Source organism: Eleutherodactylus coqui, chromosome 2, assembly GCF_035609145.1.
Source record: "Eleutherodactylus coqui strain aEleCoq1 chromosome 2, aEleCoq1.hap1, whole genome shotgun sequence".
Taxonomy (NCBI): Eukaryota; Metazoa; Chordata; class Amphibia; order Anura; family Eleutherodactylidae; genus Eleutherodactylus; species Eleutherodactylus coqui.
In genome coordinates, this window is record NC_089838.1 from 247655678 (window position 1) to 247676911 (window position 21234).

Below are 21234 nucleotides of genomic sequence, written 5' to 3' on the forward strand. Positions count from 1 at the left end.
TTCTCCAATAGCATCCCCCGTGTTCTGCTCACTTGGACCCAAGGCGTGACGGCTAACCCTTCCAGCTTGTGCCGTACACGCCAGGTGAGTCCTTTTCCTTATTTCTACATTTTAATATCCCATTACAGAGGTGCTGTCCTGATTCTTTAGCTGTTAGTTTTTCATATATATATATATATATAAAAATAACCATAATTTATATGTAGTAGTTAACTAGTTACATAGTTGATCGTGTTAAATATAGACACTGGCCTAATAAATCCTACTATGTTGATCTACACGAACACCCCCCCCCCCCCTTCCATGAGGCTAAGCCAATTGCCCTATATTAGAGAAAAAACTGTCTTTCTCACTCCAAAATGGCATTCAGAATAAATCCATGAATCAACATCACATCATCAGTAATCGAAAACCTGTTTAAAAACATTAACCCTTTTCAATCCATGGTCTGACATCTGAAGACATTCTGATTGAAGGCTGTACAACTCTGATGTCGGAAGACGTCCGGCAGGGTACTCTTACTGTAGATTACTGGCCCTCTGTTGTTGGGGACCTCTCTAGCATGTCCTATACCGCAGTACTGGCTCTAGCCAGCAGATGGCGCCATTGTATAATGGCAGAAAGAGAAAGCCCCCTAGGAATCCCTGAATCCAAAATTGGATTGCAAAGTGTTAATAGCAGCAATCACTGGTGATGGGTTATAATATTTTTACGTCCCCCTTACCCTTCATAGAGGATTAATCACATAATAAGTTACAAGTACCATGGCTGGATATGTATAGACATTAAATAATTATAGTTGCAGAATCTGACGAGTCTTGCATATACTGTGACATGCTTCCCAATTCAATACTGAAATACATTGGCTAACAACCAATACACATTAGAACAAACTCCCAAAGTAAAGCCCATACACCACATTTAAAAATAAGCAACAGTACAGAAATCCCCAATAAGGAAAAATGATATAACAGAGCAAACTATCAATGTGTGCTAATGGATTCCCACCATGTTAACAGGGTTTCTTGTGTCTTAAAGGGATTCTGTCAGCTCTTTGGAGCCTCAGATGCTAAGCTTATGGACTCATGGAAGTTGACATGTTGAGTCCGGGGATGAGAGTAGCCCAGTAGCCTCAGGGGGCCCATAAGGCCTCTCCTCTCCATATAGGGAGGGCAGTACTATGAATAAAGCATTATAGTTGGGGGCCCTGTTACAGGTTTTGCATTGGGGCCCAGAAGTTTCAAGTTACGCCTCTGCCCTTGGTGTATTCAGTGGTGGTTTCACAGTGCACAGCTACAGATTGGAGGGCAAGGTAAGTATTGTACTTACACCCCTGGACTCAGCATGTCAGCTCCTATGAGTCCATAAGCTTAGCATATGAGGCTCCAAAGACCTGACAGATTTCCTTTAAGTAAAAGTACTTGAATTAAACCAGTACTTTTTTAATAATTAAGGAGAGCGTTAGCTTGATTTCATTTAAGGGGTAAAAAATTGACCCCTTAGATGAATTCAGGAACCCGGTAAGAGAAATATAGCAAGAGAAACTGTAGAGAAAAAAATCACTAATGTGCAAAAAACAATGAATGCCATAAAGCCAGAAATGTGTCATAATAACATTTGTTTCAACACTTCATTGTCTTCAAATAAAGATTTATAAAATGGATTGTTGTCCAGTAAAAAAATATATTTAGATACGTGTTACAATTTTCGTATATCTATCATACCTGACAGTTTGATCTGATAGCCACCCAGCATCGCATTGATCGAATCCGGCTTCATAAGCAGCCTGGAGCTGAGCAGGGGTTGTAATAACAGCACCATTGTCCAGACAAGCCTGCTTGGCTTGGGTGAAGTTGAGGGAATATCGACTGGTTCCAGCTCGGTAATGGAATACAACACCTTATTGGGAAGACACATCATTGATTATCAACATAGGCCTCGAGGACACACATAATTTTAAGTATTTTTCAAAATTTAGACTGTATTTATTTAACCCTTTACTATAAGGGTGCCTTTCCAACTGAAACTATATTTTGTGTGTTTTTCCTGATCAACACAAGTTCAAGTCAAGAGTTAATCCATAACTGTGAGTTATTGCATACATGCGTGTATGTAACTGTTTTATTATTTATATATTGCTATTGCTATACTGCCGCCTAGTGGCTAAACTGCGTTATTAACTCTTATTGCTTTGTAGTGCATGCAGCAGGACCCGTGGTCACATGCTCTTTTAAATCAAGCCTCTCGTTTCAGTACAAAATAGTGTTCCAGCACCAGAGGGAGAGGGGAGTATATCACGTGCAGTTCTGCTTCTTGGCTATCCCTCTGGTCCACCGATTCCAGGTCCTCTTTTCAACTGTCCAACATGGCTGATATAATCTTCAGACTATCAAGTCCCCACAGTACATTGAAAGTGTTAGACTACCAATGCACTATATCTGCTCTGTAATTGGCCGGATCTGTTCATGTGATCAGCACCAGGCAATCAGAGAGCAGTGCACAGTGTGCATTAGGAAGTTAGAAAATTGCTGAAACCATCAAGGATGGCTGAAAACGGAGCCTGATACTAGTAGATCAGAGAGGCAGTAGAGAAGAACAACTGCACCTAATATACCCCCCTTCCCTTCTTGTCCTGAGACAGAATTTTGTCCTGAAACTTGAGGGTCACTTTAAGCCAAAGTGCTAATTGGGGCATATATCCTCAGTAAGTACTAATGCCCCTATGCAAAGGGGGTAGAGGGCAAGATGTAACGCAATATACTAGAGGAGGATAAGCTGTTGAGCATACACTCTGTTCTTTGCACCTTCTTTTTTAGGAGAGTAAGAAGTTGACTCCTCTGCTGCCGCAGGGATTAAAGGGGGGTGCAATATACACCGCAACACCATATTGCGTGTTATAAGAACCCTCTGCTGATTTATCTGAATTTAGTTGGTTAGAAAAAAGGCAACAAAGAACAAAGAGCAGCAAACCACAAAGGAAAGACATTCATTGCACTCCAGTATATCAGGGAAGTATCAGAACTGTTTATATTTGGTGCACAACTGAGAAGACACCACCATTGCCATGCTGGCCATACCGGCATTTGTAGGTCAAATGTTATTGCGACATTACAAGCTGAATGTAGAAAGATGCTTTATCTATTTAGCTTGTTTGATACTCTAAAGAAGCTGCATGTCAAGTAATCATTTACTGTTATTGATCTGCAGTCATATAGACACTCACCCGTGTCAGATATGGGTTTTGATGGCGGAACTGCGTCAATAGCTGCTGTAACTGGTATTATTCCCTCTTCTCCGGTGCCTGTGGCTTCAATGGAAGGAACAGCTGTGATATTTTCCATAAGTCCATCTTCTGTAATGTTTTCTAATAAGCTTCCTGTTGGCAGAAAGTCCTGACTAAAAGGCGTTCCGGGGAATTCTGGAGTTGCTGTAAAGCCATCTTCAGAAGGTGTGAGGGTGAAGTTTAGTCCTTCTAGATCAGTAATGCTGCCACGGGCTTCCTCTTCAGTAGCATTTCGGTGAAAGATGAGTGTCAGGCCCGGCTGTGTCACAGTTTGAATAGTAATGTTGTCAGCATCATCTGTTCCAGGAGCAAAATAGTTTAAGAAGCAAATAGTTGCTTTCTACATAAACAAAATTAATTGCTGCGCTACAAAACAACCTCAAAGAAAGGATGTTACATGTTTACGCCTAATTAGAAAGAGTCTCAGTATCAACTGGTGGTTCTCTATGTTACGGAACTGCAGTGCCAAAAATGCCTTAATTAGCTGCGATGTTATTAGAGGGATAGAAATTCTTTAAAAAAGACTAGGCAAACATGAAGCTCTTGTTTGGATCGCCAAATATCCATCTTATATTAGACAGTAGGGTTGTCCCAAAATAAAATATCGGATGATCATTAGAGGTTGTCCCTACGTAGGGGAGACCTCAAGTCTTCAAGTCATTTGCATTGAATATTCTGATGACGATCAAAGGTCTTTGGTAAAACATAGTACATACTCAATAAATGGATCTACTAGATTTAAAATTGTAACATTAGGATATTACATGACCTGTATACTGAAACATCATTTCAAGCTCTACATAAATGAGATGTATGGAGTTTAGAGTAGGCATTGTTTCACAGAAGAGACGGATCTACAGTTGAATATCCGAATTATGGTATATGTAGGTTACAGACCAAACAGATCCAACATTAAGATTAAAAATACCAAGACCGCTTTAAAAACCTTTAAACTGTCCACACACACATTATACAGTACATCTTCATAACCGACTAATTAAGAAAAGAAAAGACTTACCTTTGTAGCAGATAGCATCATAACGAGAAAGTGGATCTGGATATCCAGTCTGGTTAGGATGGAGATAAACTGTTCTGACTCCAACTAAGTTTCCGCCACAGTTGGGACGTGAAAAGGCAATTGGATATCTAACACTGCGATCTGCCAGCCAACCGGCACTGCACACATCCATACCAGTTTGCCAAGCTAAATAGAGTTGTCCTGTGGTGGCAAGCTTGGCTCCTAAGTTTTGGCATTGCTTTTCTGCTTCGTAGAAAGTAAACTTTGCATGAGATGTAGCATAAAAGACTTCACCTAAGGAAGTGAGAAAGATATTGTGGTTACCAATGTGACAATTACAGATAGATACTGTAGATGGATAAATAGATAGATATGAGGTAGATAGATAGATAGATAGTAAGATAGATATGAAATAGTTAGATAGATAGATATGAGATAGATAGATAGATAGATAGTAAGATAGATATGAAATAGTTAGATAGATAGATATGAGATAGATAGATAGATAGTAAGATAGATATGAAATAGTTAGATAGATATATAGATATGAGATAGATAGATAGATAGACAGATAGATATGAGATAGATAGATAGATAGATAGATAGATATGAGATAGATAGATAGATGGATGGATAGATAGATAGATAGATATGAAATAGTTAGATAGATAGATAGATAGATAGATAGATAGGAGATATATAGATAGATATGAGATAGATAGATAGATAGATATGAGATAGATAGATATGAGATGGATAGATAGATATTAGATAGATAGATAGATATGAGATAGATAGATATGAAATAGTTAGATAGATAGATAGATAGATAGATAGATATGAGATAGATAGATATGAGATAGATAGATAGATAGATAGATAGATAGATAGATAGATAGATAGATAGATAGATAATGTCTTACCTGGCATGTGTTCAGCATAGCAATATACATCATAAGTTTCATCAGTTTCTCGAACACCATATGTCCTAACGCCTGGAAAGGTTTCTTTATCACCATAGCATGGCTCACGTGGACTATGGATTGGGTAACTGAAAGAGATATATAACATGTTAAAGATGTACTTCTCATAGTGAAATAAGAATTTTACAGATGTTTTACGAGGACTCCCAAAACATATATTTTTTGTGTATAGTAAGCCTATTTTCTTTTATTGTATCTAATTAGTTTAGGATAATACTTTAGATTGCCTGTATTCCACAGCATGGCACTCCATACGTTAGGGAGCGTTCCCACAGTAATCTTACTATGTTGTGGGATTACGTCAGGGGTTTTTGTCAGAGCTGCAGGAAACAGCACTGTGATGGAACCCCTGAACAGAAAGGAACTGACCCATTCACTTGCATTAGTTAACAGGCATCACTTTGGTGTCTGTTTTACATGGGCTCCATTAGGGCCCTTTTATATGGAAATGCCTGATAGCCATCATAGCGATGATCGCTCCTGTGCTTTCACACAGCGGCGAGGATCACTCGGTGAATGGAGGGAGGTGGGGCGGCCCAGAGATCATTCCTGCCTACCCGCCTACATTCACTGTAAACAGGCCGCTGTTAATAGATGAATGATGACCTGTTTATATAGGCTGATTGTCGTTTGATTTGTATGAACAAATTATTGTCTGTCGTTCCGATTCTGGAGGCATTTACACTAATTGATTTCCTTTCAGGTTCCCCCGATCCAGCAAGAATATGAATGATAATCATTCAGTGTAAAGGGGCCCTTAGTCTCTGTTCTATTTGGAATTTAGAATCATAGAATGGTAGAGTTGGAAGGAACCTCCAGGATCATCGGGTCCAACCCCCTGCTCAGTGCAGGATTTACTAAATGATCCCAGACAGATATTTGTCCATCCTTTGTTTGAAGACTTCCATTGAAGGAGAACTCACCACCTCCTGTGGTAACCTGTTCCACTCATTGATCACCCTCAGTGTCAGAAAGTTTTTTCTAATATCTAATTTGTGTCTCCTCCCTTTCAGTATCATCCCATTGCTTCTAGTCTTTCCTTGTAAAAATGAGAATAGTGCTGCTGATCCCTCTGCACTGTGACAGCCCTGCAGATATTTGTAGACCACTCTGAAGTCTCCTCTCAGCCTTCTTTTTTGCAAGCTAAACAGTCCCATTTTAGAATAATGTAGTCAACTGTGCTATTCTGTACTCTAAATATAACAGAAAGGGACAGAAAGTAGTGTCCGTTTCAGTAAAGCAAGTGAATGGTTCCGTTTCTTTCCATTTGGGGGTTCCACCACAATGCTGTTTTCGGCAGATGTGATGAAACCCCCTGATGTAATCCCACAGAGAAGTGAAAGACGATGTGCGAACATTTCCTTACTGAACAGTACCAGGGCTTACCTGCCACTGTTTATTAACACTTTTCTCACAGGTGTTATAGATGCTGGTGAATGTGTTAGGGAGGGTTCAAGTTTTCAAGTTAAGGAATATCTAATAGAAGAATAAGAATGCCCCTGCCATAATTGTAAAACTAAATATTTAATGAACAAGTGTCAGTTTTAAGACCGTACCGTACAGTCTGATCAGAAAGCCAACCAGCATCACACTGGTGGTATCCATCGTCATATGCAGATTGGAGTTGCTCTGGTGAAGCAATGGTGGCACTGTTCTGAATGCAGGCTTTTTTGGCATTTTCAAAGTCCAAGGTGTATCTGGTGGAGATGGCTCTATAGTGGAAAACGATCCCTAAAGTAAATTGATGAACAGGTTAGAAAAAATATGATTACCTTTGGGTTTTATTACGAATAATTAGAGATGAGTGAGTGTACTCGCTAAGTCAAATTACTCAAGCAAGTAGTGCCTTATTCGAATACCTGCCAGCTTGTCTCTAAAGATTCGGGTGCCGGCGGGAGAGAGTGGTGAGTTGCGGCGGTGAGCAGAGAGGGCGGGGGGGGGGGGGGGAGAGAGAGTGAGAGAGAGATCTCCCCTCCGTTCCTCCCCGCTCTCCCCCGCCGCTCCCCGCCCCCCGCCGACACCCGAATTTTTTGAGACAAGCGGGCAGGTACTCGCATAAGGCACTACTCACTCGAGTAGTTTGTCTTAGCGAGTACGATCGCTCATCTCTACAAATAATATATGTTATGCTATGGATATCTTTAGGACATTTTTAATTGAGATATGCCTTTTCTTGTTCGAAAAGTGAGTTTTATTAAAAGGAAAAATGGCCAACTATCGGGCCTCTCCATCATCCATATATCACAATACATAACAAGAAAGTCACAATACATTCACAAGCAAATCTGGCTTTCTGATGGCTCGGTCTCTAGCCCCTCTTTCTTCTCCTGAACCAACTTCTAAGCTGATTTATGATCAAATCAAACTTCATTGTTGATTTGATCATAAATCAGCTTAGAAGATCGTTCAGAGAGGAGAAAGAAGGAAGGTAAAGAAGACAGCAGAAAGCCAGTCTGACGATTTTGTTAGGTAATGGCATTTTGCAGCTCGTTAGGTATTGCGATACACAGAAGCTGCAGAAGCCAAATGGTTTAAGAATTCGAATCAAATCCAATTAGAAAAATTATTTTTAGAGAAAAATAGACATAGTTCAGTAAAAAAATGTTCAAAAGTGTTCATAGTCTTTATGGAAGCATATATTAGAGGTTATGAGACTAAAGATAATCTACCTTTCACATTGACCTCTACTGTGTCTTGACTATCCTCGATTCCATGCATGACTTCACAACGGTAGATTCCTGAATCACTGGATAACAGATTTGCAATTTCCAAGCTGACATCAGTAGGTATGAGAGGATAATTTGGCATTGCAATACGTTCTTTGTAGGCTTCATTCACACGAATCTGCCCATCAGTGGCTACCAGTAGAACTGTCTCTCGTCCTTTGTTGTGTCTACTCCATTTGATTCTTGGTGTTAAAGGAGCCGTTGAAGGGACCACAGTCACATGTTCCAATGCATTGATGAAGTAGCAGGGGATGGTAATTGAGTGTCCTAGCTGAACGTTCAGTGGAACTTCTGTAGGTATGCTCACACTTAATGAGTGATCATGGTCTGTAAATTAGTTTTAAAAGAAGTTAAATCGTACAAAAACATATTATATTGCAGCTGTTCAGAACATTATTTTATTGGTAGCACAGATATGATTTCCTTTTTTCATGACTATGAGACCCTCAAAGATGTTATTTTTTTAAGATACAGAGTATTCTCTAAAATGTGAAAAGATAAACAAGGTTTTTATGGATGACAGATCATAGAATGATGCAGCTACTGAGATATATAAGAGGTAATTATACATTTTACATGTCTGCATAGGATAAACCACACTGGATGCAGTCATGCAGAATCATGCTCAATAGAATGAAAGACTGAATCACTTCTAGACTTGTAGTAGTTTTTCTTTCTGCAATGCAAATATCCACACAAATATCCACTTTTATATCTTTATATTTTAGCATTAAAAAAAATAAATATATATATATATACTAAAATATTATTTATCTATATCTATATATCTATATCTATCTATCTATCTATCTATCTATCTATCTATATATATATATATATATATATATATATATATATATATATATATATATATAAAACACCAATATCTTTATACATCATGTTGAAGGATGAATTATTGCAAAATTGTAAATGTGAAAACATCTAATTTCATGTATACTGTTTCCTATGTAAGGAGGACCTGTCAGCTCTAGACATGTCTGTTTAGTAAATACTTAAAATAGTTATGCCATGAAATAGTTATGCCAGAGCATTTTTCTTTAGGTTTAGACATTTTGTCATTCCTCTGCTATTGCTCCTAGAGATCAAGTTGACAACTGGATGTTACCATACTCCTTGTTGGAAAGTTATGTCTCCAGAAAGTCTGGTGCTGTGACACTGATTGGACAATATAACACTCAGTAATACTCAGTTGTCAATTTATTTCTAGGAGGAGTAACAGAGGAACAGGACAACTGAGTTCTAAGCAAAGATGCTCCAAAATTGTTGTTTCATGTGAAGTTCAAGTAATTATTTAAACACACATGGCAGGAGAGCTGGCAGATCCTCTTTAAAGATGGAAGATACTCCTTTTTAGTGAAAAAAAGGCTTAGGCTTCTAAAATTCATTTCAAGATACAAAGGGGGACATCTTGGGGCGCATTAAGATATTATAGATTTACTGCACAGAAAATCTGTTTTGATACTGAAAAAAGTAAAACACACTGGAATTCTTCATGAAATCCACTACGAAATCCTCAACACAAATTTAAATATGGGATTTCCTAGTACTTATATGCTTCCAGCGAAGTCAATTAATTCTGCAACAAATGTAAAGTAAATCTGCTAAGAAATAAACATGCTGTGGATTTGAAAATCGGTTCTGCAGGATCTTTCCACATGGAATTTTTATTTTTAATTACCGTATATCAAATTACGTTGCACTCTGCCTTTTCACTGTGGAGTTACTGCAGTGGAAATCCACAGCAAATCTGCCTTGTCTGAACTCATCCAAAATTCCAAACACATATTCTCTCTTGTACCCCATGTTAGTCTTTAAAAGAATTTCCAAAAAAAAGCCTTACCTGAAACCTCCTCTGATATTGTTGCAGCGATGACACGCAAACACGCGAACACTAATAATAGAGTGGTCATAGTTTACCTGTCAAAGAACAAAGATTAAGTCATATTAAGACAAATTCCAGAGTCATATTGTAATTGTCAGAGATTTATCTCAACTCATGTTCTTAAAGCCCTTTTACACGCAACAATTATCACTTAAACAACCACACGACTGACCAAACTGCCGTCATTTTTTAATAAAACTACTCGCACCTAATAATCTGTATTTTCTCTCATTAGCTAAAGCAAACTCAGTAGCAGTTGGGTGTATGTTTGCACACACAATGAGTACATTGTCTTCTCCTGGCATGAGTAAACACTGCACTCATTGTGTATGCAAAGCAAACAAAAGAACTATTAGGCCAGTGAAAAGACTGAACAATCTGCATTTAAATGGAATTAATTCTGAGCAGCTTGCCTATGGATTTTATGCTGGCTAAAAACCAGCACTGAACGACTTTTGAACGAATAGTGCAGGACTGCCCGCGTTTACAGGTAAGGATTATTGCTCACTTTCAGACGTTTGAACAGGTTTTGTGCAATAATCGTTGCATGTAAAAGGGCCTTTATTGAAGTAATATAGTATGCTCCCTTTGTATTACGTAAGCACTGTCAACAATGACTGCTGTCCATGTTTTGATGACTATTTACAATAACAGTCCTATTTGTAGAACTTTGATATTTTGGTAAGGCTGACCAATACATAGTACAAGCACTTTTACTTATTCCCTCCTTTTGCAATATTCTTTATATTATAGAGGCTAGCAGATTTTAAAGGGCTTTTTCAATCTATATAAACACTTGCAAGTGACTCCAAATCAGAGAGTCCTCCCCTTCCTTTTTATGTATTCTTGGGAGTCAACTGCAGTGAGAAAATCTTCTTATCCCTTTCAGGGTTTTTTTTTCTATGCCTGCCTGGAGCTCAACTTCTAAAATGAGAAATATTATTCGACATCAGTGTTCAAATTTGTTAGTCCATTTTTGTTAGTCCATTTGAAATATTTCCAACACACCACCGCCCTCACAGTAATTCATAGCCTATCAGCTAATATTTTTGTTTCAGGCATGGCAACAGCTAAGGTTAAACAAATGTAACAGTTGTATGAGGTTGAGGGTGGCTTTATACGGGATGACTATCTGGCATATAAGCGCCCAACAATCATCCCAAAGATTTAGAGCTGCTCTGCTTTCATACAGGAGCGATGGGCGTTAAATTAATAGAGTTGGATCACGCCAGAGATCTTTTCTGGCTGCCCGCCTCCATTTACTGTGAACAGGCAGTCATTCAAGGATGAACAACTGCCTGTTTACACCAAGCAAGAACTTGCTTACTAGTCGCTTTGCTTTAGTGAGCTGAAATGAAGCGTCTACTAAACGATTTCTGGCTTAGTACTCTGTCAGGTCCTGTGTTTACACAGGACAATTATCACTGAAAATCGCTTGCTTGCGCAATTTTTTTTTCGCTGATAGGTGTCACGTGTAAAGCCAACTTAATACAAATGGTTTTACAAAATGAATGACAGATATGACAAATCTGTCTTAAATAGCTTTGTAATGGAATCTAAGAAATTCCATTGCCTTGTAATGAACCTAATAAGTTTCTGTTCGGTTGGGTGCACATTACCCGTGTGTGTGAGTTGCAACTGTCCATGTGTTGTCTGATTTACACACAAGCAGCACATTTACATGCACTAGCATGCCCTATTTCTTGTCCGTGATACAGACAGGAATAGGGCATTCGAGGGTCCATGTGAAAAAATGTCAGGGTGCATGTCTTCATAACCCTATAATGGGGCCATGGCCTTAAATATGGTAGTGAATAGAGATGAGCGAGCGTACTCGGCCACGCCCCTTTTTCGCCCGAGCGCCGCGATTTTCGAGTACTTCCGTACTCGGGCGAAAAGATTCAGGGGGCGCCGTGGGTGAGTGGGGGGTTGCAGCAGGTAGTGGGGGGGAGAGGGAGAGAGAGAGGGCTCCCCCCTGTTCTCCGCTGCTACCCCCCGCTCCGCCACGCCTCCCCCCGCCCCCCGGCGCCCCCCGAATCTTTTCACCCGCGTACGGAAGTACTCGAAAATCGCGGTGCTCGATCGAGTAATTACTCGAAACGAGTACGTTCGCTCATCTCTAGTAGTGAACTAAGGGACCTAAGTGCCCTTATAAAAAGTCTAATCTAGGCATTTGCACAATCGCTGATCACGATGATTAACGCTCGTTTGCCTAACCTTTATATGGGCCAATTCATACTCTATGCAGGAAGAATAATTATTCATGCGATCATTCATACCCACAGAAATGGTCATAGCTGTAAGTGCCCAGTCAGATGCATCCTCACAGCTGTAGGAGCTGTGTTGCTGAGCAAATGCAAATCTGTCATTAAAAGACTGTAAGTGCATACCATGGAGAACCATTGAATGTGTCCCTGGAGCTACACTAGACTACTAGACTAGACTACTAATAGCTATAAAACTATAAATAACTAAAAAGACTGAGACTTGATCCTGCGTGGGCTGACAAGCCGAGACTGAGTTGCCAAGTAATAAAACCAGCATTGCCAGAGTATTTAAAAAAGTGTTGCAACGTTCTGAAACTATGTGCCAAGTTAAAGTAACTGTAATGCTAATTCAGCTGCCAAGTTAAGACTGTTGTTGTTTACCACAACGTATGCTCCATCTCTCAATCCACCTGCACTGTGGGACCCCCCCTGCAGGTCTGCACAGGAGCTGCAGACACAATATAGTAGGAACCTTTATATGAAGGCTATTGACAAAGTAGCCTAATCCTCCATTTTAGCAATATGACAATATAAGAATTGGTGCAAAAGTGGACATACCCTTTAATTTCTTGTTTTACCCTATACATATAGCCATGCTTGTTCTTGTTCTTCCTGTAATCTTTAGGAATGTCTACATAGCAGCTGTGATGCACAACTGGCAGCTGGTAATACAAACACTTTCTTTTATCATTAAAGAGGTTGTCTGGGACTTTAACCCCTTAAGGACCAGGCTGTTTTGTACCATAAGGACCAGACATGTTTTAGGGATTTTACCCATATTGTGGTTTAACTGCCCTTTTTGTTTCCTTCAGCTACCAAAATTATTTTTGCTGCGTTTTTTCCCCCATGACATATAGGGCTATTTTTAAATATATTTTTCACTGACTTTTATTTCCGGTTTTTAGCTTTATTGGGAGTAAAAAGCTAAAAAAAAAAGGAGATATTTTCAACATTTTTAGTTTTTTGTTTTTTTTAAAATTAGTATATTTATGCTAAATTAAAGTATGGGAACGGATTTCCCATTCTGTTTTGGAAATTTTGATATATAATATGTATGGTTTTGGATCACAGGCCGCATATAGTGACAGTTTTGGTTGGTGTCAGCTTTGGGTTATTTTCTTTTTTATGTGTATATTTTTATTTTACTTTGTGATTTTGTTTTACTTATTTCCGTAATTATTTCTTTTACTATCTATATCCCTTATGTTCCTCTGTGGGACATTCACATGTTTTTTTGTATTTGACACTTTTTCCATTGTAGCTGGGGCATCCATAGGAGCAGCATCCATAGGAGCCCCAGTTATAGGGAAAACATTCCCCTGTAGTGACAATAGTCACTGGCAGAGCTGGTCAGGGTCTGCTGGGACCTCATAACTCTGCTGTGCCAGGGGACCCAAGTGGTCATGTAATCGCTGGCTTGCGTAGTGGAAGAAACACTTCAACTTTCACTTTTTAGTACATAGCACTCATTGAGTGATGTGTACTTGGGAAAGGAGAGAGCAGAAGGTGTTAAAAAATACTCCTGCCTACTTTTTCGGGTTCTCATCTGTGATTAACAGCTGACAACCTGACCTGCTTCTGATTGATTGCAGAAGCAAGGGCTTTAATCCCACGCCATATTTTTTCAATTGGCTGCGATTAAAGCCCAGGACCAAGTGCCATAAATTTACAGTGCTTGGTCCTAAATGGGTTAACTATAGATGACCGATCATCGGGATAGGTTATCAATAGAGATGAGCGATCGTACTCGGATAAGCGGTACTCGCTCGAGTAATTGGCTTTATCCGAGTATCGCTGTGCTCGGGGCTAAAGATTCGGGTGCCGCTGCGGCTGACAGGTGAGTCGCAGCGGGGAGCAGGGGAGAGCGGGCGGGAGAGAAGGAGAGAAAGATCTTACCTCCATTCCTCCCCGCTCTCCCCTGCAGCTCCCTGCTCCGTGCCGGCACCCGAATCTTTAGCCCCGAGCACAGTGATACTCGGATAAAGCCAATTACTCGAGCGAGTACCGCTTATCCGAGTACGCTCGCTCATCTCTAGTTATCGATAATTGATCACCAGGAGTCTGTCACTCAGAATCTCCGCCAATCAGCTGATCACTAGTCTACTGTCAATGCAGACAGTGCTGGAAGTATATAGTGCTGTCCATAGTGCAGCGGCCTGGTTTAGTGCTGTAGGCACAACTCCCATTGAGTTGTACCTGCAGTACCTTGCCGGGCCACTGTAATGTTGACAGCACTATCTGCTTCTAGCGCTGTCTGCATTGACAGTAGACTAGTGATCAGCTGATTGGTGGAGATCCCGAGCGGTGGACACCTGACAATCAACCTGACTATCTTGAGGATAGGTCATCAACAGTAAAAGCCCCAGACAACACTTAGAATTTCAGTGGACCGTAAAATAAAGGAGAAAACTGCTATAATATTCTAACATTCATATTGTCTGTTTTTAATGAAAAATATTGCATCTTAATAGCTGACCCCATCACATCTCTGCAAGGAACTTTGATTCAATAGCGGGGAAATATGCCCTAAATTTCACTTTCTCCATTAATAAAATCTGAAATGGAACAAGATAGAAGCTTTTAGAAGCTTTTTTATTGCAATTAATGAACAAAAGAGCTGGATTCTTTTGAAAGTAATATGTCCGCCATGAAAATCAGATTCTTAGAATTATAAATTAATGAAAGCAGCATAAAAGAAATCATAAATATACAATAAATACTCCCAACCAACCAAGTAAAAAGCACACCGCTAGTCTAGATGATATAGGATGTAGTTTGTTTATCCCAGAAGATGTGAAGGCAGCACGGCCGGGGGCAATAGTTGTACATGCAGGAACACTTAGCAATCAATTAGCAATTAACTTTGATGACATTAAATGACTACTTCATTGATATGTATAGCTGAAAGTGTGTACTTGTGCTGAAAGTATCCATGATATTGAAAATGTACTAAATCCTCCTGCTTTTTTTAAAAAAACATCATTGTGAAAACTGGCATCAGCGATAATTTCTTCTCCATAATGTGACTGATGCATTATATTGAATGTTAAGGTGTCCAGACACGATTTATGGGATATATATTTGTCAAAAAGCCATTACAGCACATTTTAAAAGGAAGCAAAGTGAAAAAAATAGACCTTAGATATTAACCCCTTAGTGATGAACACTCTTCGCGCATTAATGACCAACTAGTTTTTTTCATCGTTACATGGCAAGAACAGTAACATTTTAACTTTTCCATCGACACAGCCATAGGAGGGCTTGTTTTTTTGTGGGACAAGTTGCATTTTTATATATAATGTACTGTATAATTAATTTTTTTAGGAAAAAATTAAAATTCCTCCATTTCTATTTTTACGACATTTCACGTGCAAAATAAATAATGTTTTGCCATTTTTGTAAACTAAAAACTTTTTTTTTAATTTTTTTAAAGACTTGCTTTTGTGTTGCCGCATTCCAAGAGCCATGGTATTTTTATTTTTCTATCAATGGATTTCATTGGGGCTTGTTTTTTTTTTTGTGGGATTAACTTTAGTTTTGATTTGTTCAATTTTTAGGAACATATAAGATTTTGATTGCTTTTTATTCCATTTATTTCTAACGGGAGGATTCATAAAAATCTGTAACTCTGATTTGTGATTTTAATTTTAATAAGGCCTCATCCACACGAGCATGCAATTGCATGTACGTAGATGCGCACAAATCCGCGTGATCATGCACGTGCCAAAACACATGTGAACGAAGCTCCTTGCAGCATTGCTCTCAATCATTGAAAGCAATGGCCTGCTGGCAACCCCTGCAGTGATTTTCAGGGAAGGGCTTTAAATACAAGCCCTGAAAATCATTCCTGAATTCAATGAATGGCAGAGTGCTGCCTATGATTGGCTGAGCAATGTGATCAATCACAGGCAACGCTCAGCTGTCATTCAATGAATGGCTGAGCACTGCCTGTGATTGGCTGAGCGCTCAGCCAATAAGACGCAGCCCTTTCAGCAGGCAGGGATTTTAAATGCCTGCTAAAAGAACTTCATTACACTGCCGGGGACCAAGCGCATCCCCATTGAAATCAGCCCTTTCAGCTGTGGCTGGGGATTCTTTACTCCCTGTGGGGAGTCCTCTTGTCACTGAACACTGTGACAGTGCTGTCACAGTGTTCAGTGACAAGGGGACTCCCCATGGGGAATATTGACGCACAGCACGGACCCATGGTGCACTCATGTCCTATATTTTGCAGGTACGTGCATTTGCTCACCTGAAAAACATGTATATGTGAACACAGCATAGAGAACCAATGGTTTTAATTGATGCATGGTTTTGTGTGGACGTATATACGTACATAAACACGCTTGTCTGAACGAGGCCTAAGGGGGGAAAGGTAGGGTTTTGATGTTTTTTTTTTAATTGTTTTTTTACTATTTTTTTTTATACTTCTTTAAAGGGGTTGTCCCGCGAAACAAAGTGGGGTTATACACTTCTGTATGGCCATATTAATGCACTTTGTAATGTACATTGTGCATTAATTATGAGCCATACAGAAGTTATTCACTTACCTGTTCCGTTGCTAGCGTCCCCGTCTCCATGGTGCCGTCTAATCTTCAGCGTCTAATCGCCCGATTAGACGCGCTTGCGCAGTCCGGTCTTCTCCCTTCTGAATGGGGCCGCTCGTGCCAGAGAGCGGCTCCTCGTAGCTCCGCCCCGTCACGTGTGCCGATTCCAGCCAATCAGGAGGCTGGAATCGGCAATGGACCGCACAGAAGACCTGCGGTCCACCGAGGGTGAAGATCCCGGCGGCCATCTTCACAAGGTAAGTAAGAAGTCACCGGAGCGTGGGGATTCGGGTAAGTACTACCCGTTTTGTTTTTTTTATCCCTGCATCGGGTTTGTCTCGCGCCGAACGGGGGGGCTATTGAAAAAAAAACAAAACGTTTCGGCGCGGGACAACCCCTTTAACTTTCTATTTTTGTCCCACTAAGGGGACTTGAATATCATCATATTTTATAATTCTTATAATACACTACTATACTTCAGTACAATAGTGTATTTTTAAAGTCTATCAAGCTCAAGCATTGTGTCTTCTCTGTATGTGTCTACAGAGGGAATCCTCGTGATGTCAAATGAAGGAACAGTCTGTCAGGAGGAGACTTGCTCGTAGCGGTGGTTGTGCGCGGGCTTTGTGGTTCTGCCGGGTACGGCAGCTGCCGTGGGGGCGCTGCTTGGCTTCCTTCTGTGCCTCCTGGCGTTCTGGTCGGCTTGCGGCGTGGGGTCCTCTGTGTTGCTGGGCGGGGCCTTGGCGGCCGGGTTTGGAGTTCCCCGGTTAAGGGCCGTGGTGGGAGGAAGGCCGGACTTCATGCATCCCTGGTCAGCCTGTCACCAAGTCCCGCCCCGACCTAGGCAGGGCTTGGGGTATTTAGCCCCGCAGACACTGTCAGTCCTTGCCAGTGTTTGCTAATGGTCCACCAGCTAACACCCGTTTAAGTTGCTCATTCCAGTCTGCAGACCCGGTTTGTCCTGACCTTGATTTTGCCTGTCCCTTTGTTACTTGATAGTTCTTTGGTGGTATTTTGGCTTGCTAGTTCTGACTTGGATTTTGTTATATTCTGTCTTCTGGTTAGTTGGTCTCTCCTGTCCCTGGGGTTCCCTCAGTGCAGGGTAGGGACCACCGCCCAGTTGTCGCCCTGGGGTTTAGCACAGGAGGGCAAGTAGGTAGGGACAGGGGAGAGGGTTGGTTGTAGGGACTTCCAGTCTCCCGTTCCTAACTAGCCCTGACACAGTCCTTAAAAAGCTGATGTATATTCTACTTATAAATTTGTCTTATGCAATGCATGGACCATGTGTTAACTATCTGCCATGGTAACATTTCTGCAAGAGCCAGCTTTGATTTTAAGAAAACTTGATGAAATTTCCAAGTAGTAGATAATCTATTACCTGTTTACTGGATTGATATCAGTAGCATTAGTAAAATATATTGTGATGCTATTTATTAATTACTAGCTTACCCGTCGCGCTGTGACTTCAGAAGAAAGGAAATTCAAGGCAACTTGTTATGATAACATTGAATTTACATTGTGTCATTTTTATTGAAACATTCATTTTCATGTGAAAAACCTTTTTAAAGTGTCGTTTTAATTTTATGTATTTATTCAAGTGCTTATGGATAAACAATTTTTTTTGTTTTTCCGTCTGGTACGAATAAATCCAAAGGTTTTCCAAGGCGTGAGCTGGCCACATACAGTTGTTCATGTGAGAAGCACAGATTCTCCAAATCTAGCCCACACACTTTCAACGATTGTCCTTGTGCTTTGTTGATGGTTATTGCAAAAGCGAGTCGCACCAAAAACTGTAAACGTTTGTATTCAAATGGCATGTCTGTTGGGATCATTGGAATCTGTGGCAACAGAACATCTTCCCCCTTGAATTTTCCATTCAAAATTGTAGCTTTGATGACATTGTTCATCATCTATTTCACTGAAAGTCTTGTACCGTTGCAAAGTCGTGGTGGATGGATGTTTCGGAGAAAATGATAGGCACTCCAATTTTCACTGTTAAAATGTGCGGTGACATACCTGGAAAATCAAGTGAATTCAAGAAATCCGTTGGGTAATTGACAACTTCGCCTTAATTCATCACAGTATCGATGGACTTATACGTTGTGGCTTCGCCTGGTATTCCGTTTTGAATGCTGAAATTGATGGCATTGACATCGTTGTTGGTAGCTGGTAATATAGCCTGTGCGCTGAGCCACTGATTGTTGTAATTCTGCACGATATTTGGGAAAACATTTTGAATCAATTCGTATTTGCTTGATGTCATCTTACCAAAGTGTGTTGGCAATGTTATACATTGTGTAGATCTGTCGATTGGCATCTTCCCATTCCCAATATCCAGCAATTGTTTTGCGAAACGTTCGGCGGATGCATCATTTTGTAGTTGAACACACATATTGCTTTTCAAAGTCAATGTCTTTACATGTCGCCATAGAACTGATGATTTGAGACACGCATTAAGTTCATCAGCGGGTGTTGAACGTGGTATAACTGGCAGAGTTTGTCGAAAATCACCAGACAATAAATTGAGTGCTCCACCGAAGACCTGTCGAAGGGCTGTCCATTTCCCCTCAAATCTAACAGTGTACGATCAAGCGCTTCCAATGCTTTTTTGTGAGACATTGTGCATTTGTTCCATATGATAAGTTCACGTCTCAGTGGTTTGCAAATTCAAGGGCAATTTCAGTGCTGAATGTGCTGTTCAATCACCATCCAAAAGTGTTGCCGCAATTCCAGATGATGCAATTGCCAGTGCAATTTTATTCCGTGATCGTATGGTTGCCAAAATGATTGAAATGAGAAAAGTTTTGCCTGTACCTCCGGGCGCATCTATGAAGTACAATCCTCTGCTTTGATTTGTAATTGCTTTCATGATTGTGTCTTATACAATGCGTTGTTCTGGAACCAATTTTGGAAGATTCTTTTCAATAAATGTACCCAAATCATCGACATCGAAGTGTGTTTCACGATCATAAGTGTCATTTGCCGATTGATTCGGTGCACACATTCCCAACTGCACCAATCCTTTGTTAGCGATTGCCAAACATATATCCTTGATCGAAACTAACGCCTCATTATACACATTTGTTGTGAATTGCATGTCCGGATTCGCTGCTCGCAAACGACGTAGGATGTCTTCACTCATGTAATCTTTGTATTTTTCCCAAAGATCTTTTGTATTGGATGGGAAACACGTTGTCAATATTATTGCAAATAACATGCGTATTTGCTGTGGTTGAGAAGTATTCAATGCATCAGCGAGTGCTGTGTCGCAATGGGCATCGTTTTCAATAAGATTTAATTGTTGGCAAGCTTTTTGATTGGTCGCACATACTTCACCATTTACTGTTCTCAGTTCTTGGAAGGATTTCGGTCCACACACGTTAACTAACAGTAATCACAAGTGAAAACATTCCTGATTGTTTGGATCAACTGTATACAGACAACCTAACGCAACGGACGAATATAAATTGTGTGCCACCTATCGTAGGATAGATGGACTATGCCAGAAACCTTCGCGAGAGTGTACTCAACAACTTCCCGAAGATTCATGGTGATCGGATGAATGGTGTAGTAATGCATAAAGGACAAACAGACAGACAGACATAAATTTGTTTTTATATATATAGATTATTCTTAGAATAACTGCCTAAGATGATTACTGCATGGACGCTCAGAGATAGATAGATAGATAGATAGATAGATAGATAGATAGATAGATAGATAGATAGATAGATAGATAGATAGATAGAGTCAAAGAATTCAAAGGGATCTCCAGGGTCATCGGGTCTAACCCCCTGCTCAATGCAAGATTCACTAAGTCATCCCAGATGTCTGTCCAGCCTCTGTTTGAAGACTTCCACTGAAGGAGAACTCGACACCTTCTGTGGCAACCTGTTCCACTCATTAATCACTCTCAAAGTATTTTCTAGTATCCAATCTGTGTCTCTCCTCTTTCCGTCTCATCCCATTGCTTCTAGTCTTTCCTTCTACAAATGAGAATAGGGCTGATCCGTCTGCACTGTGACAGCCCCTCAGATATTTGTAGACAGCTATTAAGTTTTTTTTTCAGCCTTATTTTTTGCAGGCTAAACATTCCCCGGTCCTTTAATCATTCCTCATAGGACATGGTTTGCAGACCGCTCACTATCCTGTTAACTCTACTCTGAACTTGTTCCAGTTTATCAATGTCTTTTTTAAATTGGGGTGCCCAGAACTGGACAGAGAATTCCAGATGAGGTCTGACTAAGGAAGAGTAGAGGGGAATAATAACCTCACGTGATCTAGACTCTATGCTTCTCTTAATACATCCCAGAATTGTGTTTGTCTTTTTGGCTGCTGCATCTCACTGTTGACTCATGTTCAGTTTGTGTATATTCAAGTCTTTTTCACATGTGCTGCTGCTTAGCTCAGTTTCTCCCACTCTGTATGTGCTTTTTTCATTTTTCTTGCCCAGATGTAGAGCTTTGCATTTCCTCCTGTTAAATATAATTCTGTTTGTTGCTGCCCA

The 21234-nt window shown here is 40.2% G+C and overlaps 1 protein-coding gene across 2 annotated transcripts in view; it reads right to left on the minus strand.

Annotated features, from left to right (window-relative positions):
• The window catches only part of ACAN (aggrecan), a 109574-nt gene that overhangs the window by 44205 nt on the left and 44135 nt on the right, over nt 1–21234 (minus strand). For both annotated transcript variants that reach the window (XM_066592810.1, XM_066592811.1), the window contains exons 2-8: nt 9872–9948; nt 7954–8337; nt 6841–7015; nt 5225–5352; nt 4302–4595; nt 3224–3580; nt 1725–1899 (exon numbers count right to left, since the gene is read on the minus strand). In XM_066592810.1, coding sequence (XP_066448907.1) covers nt 1725–1899; nt 3224–3580; nt 4302–4595; nt 5225–5352; nt 6841–7015; nt 7954–8337; nt 9872–9941 — 1583 coding nt within the window. In that variant the 5' untranslated portion in view covers nt 9942–9948. The remainder of the gene's footprint in view (nt 1–1724; nt 1900–3223; nt 3581–4301; nt 4596–5224; nt 5353–6840; nt 7016–7953; nt 8338–9871; nt 9949–21234) is intronic.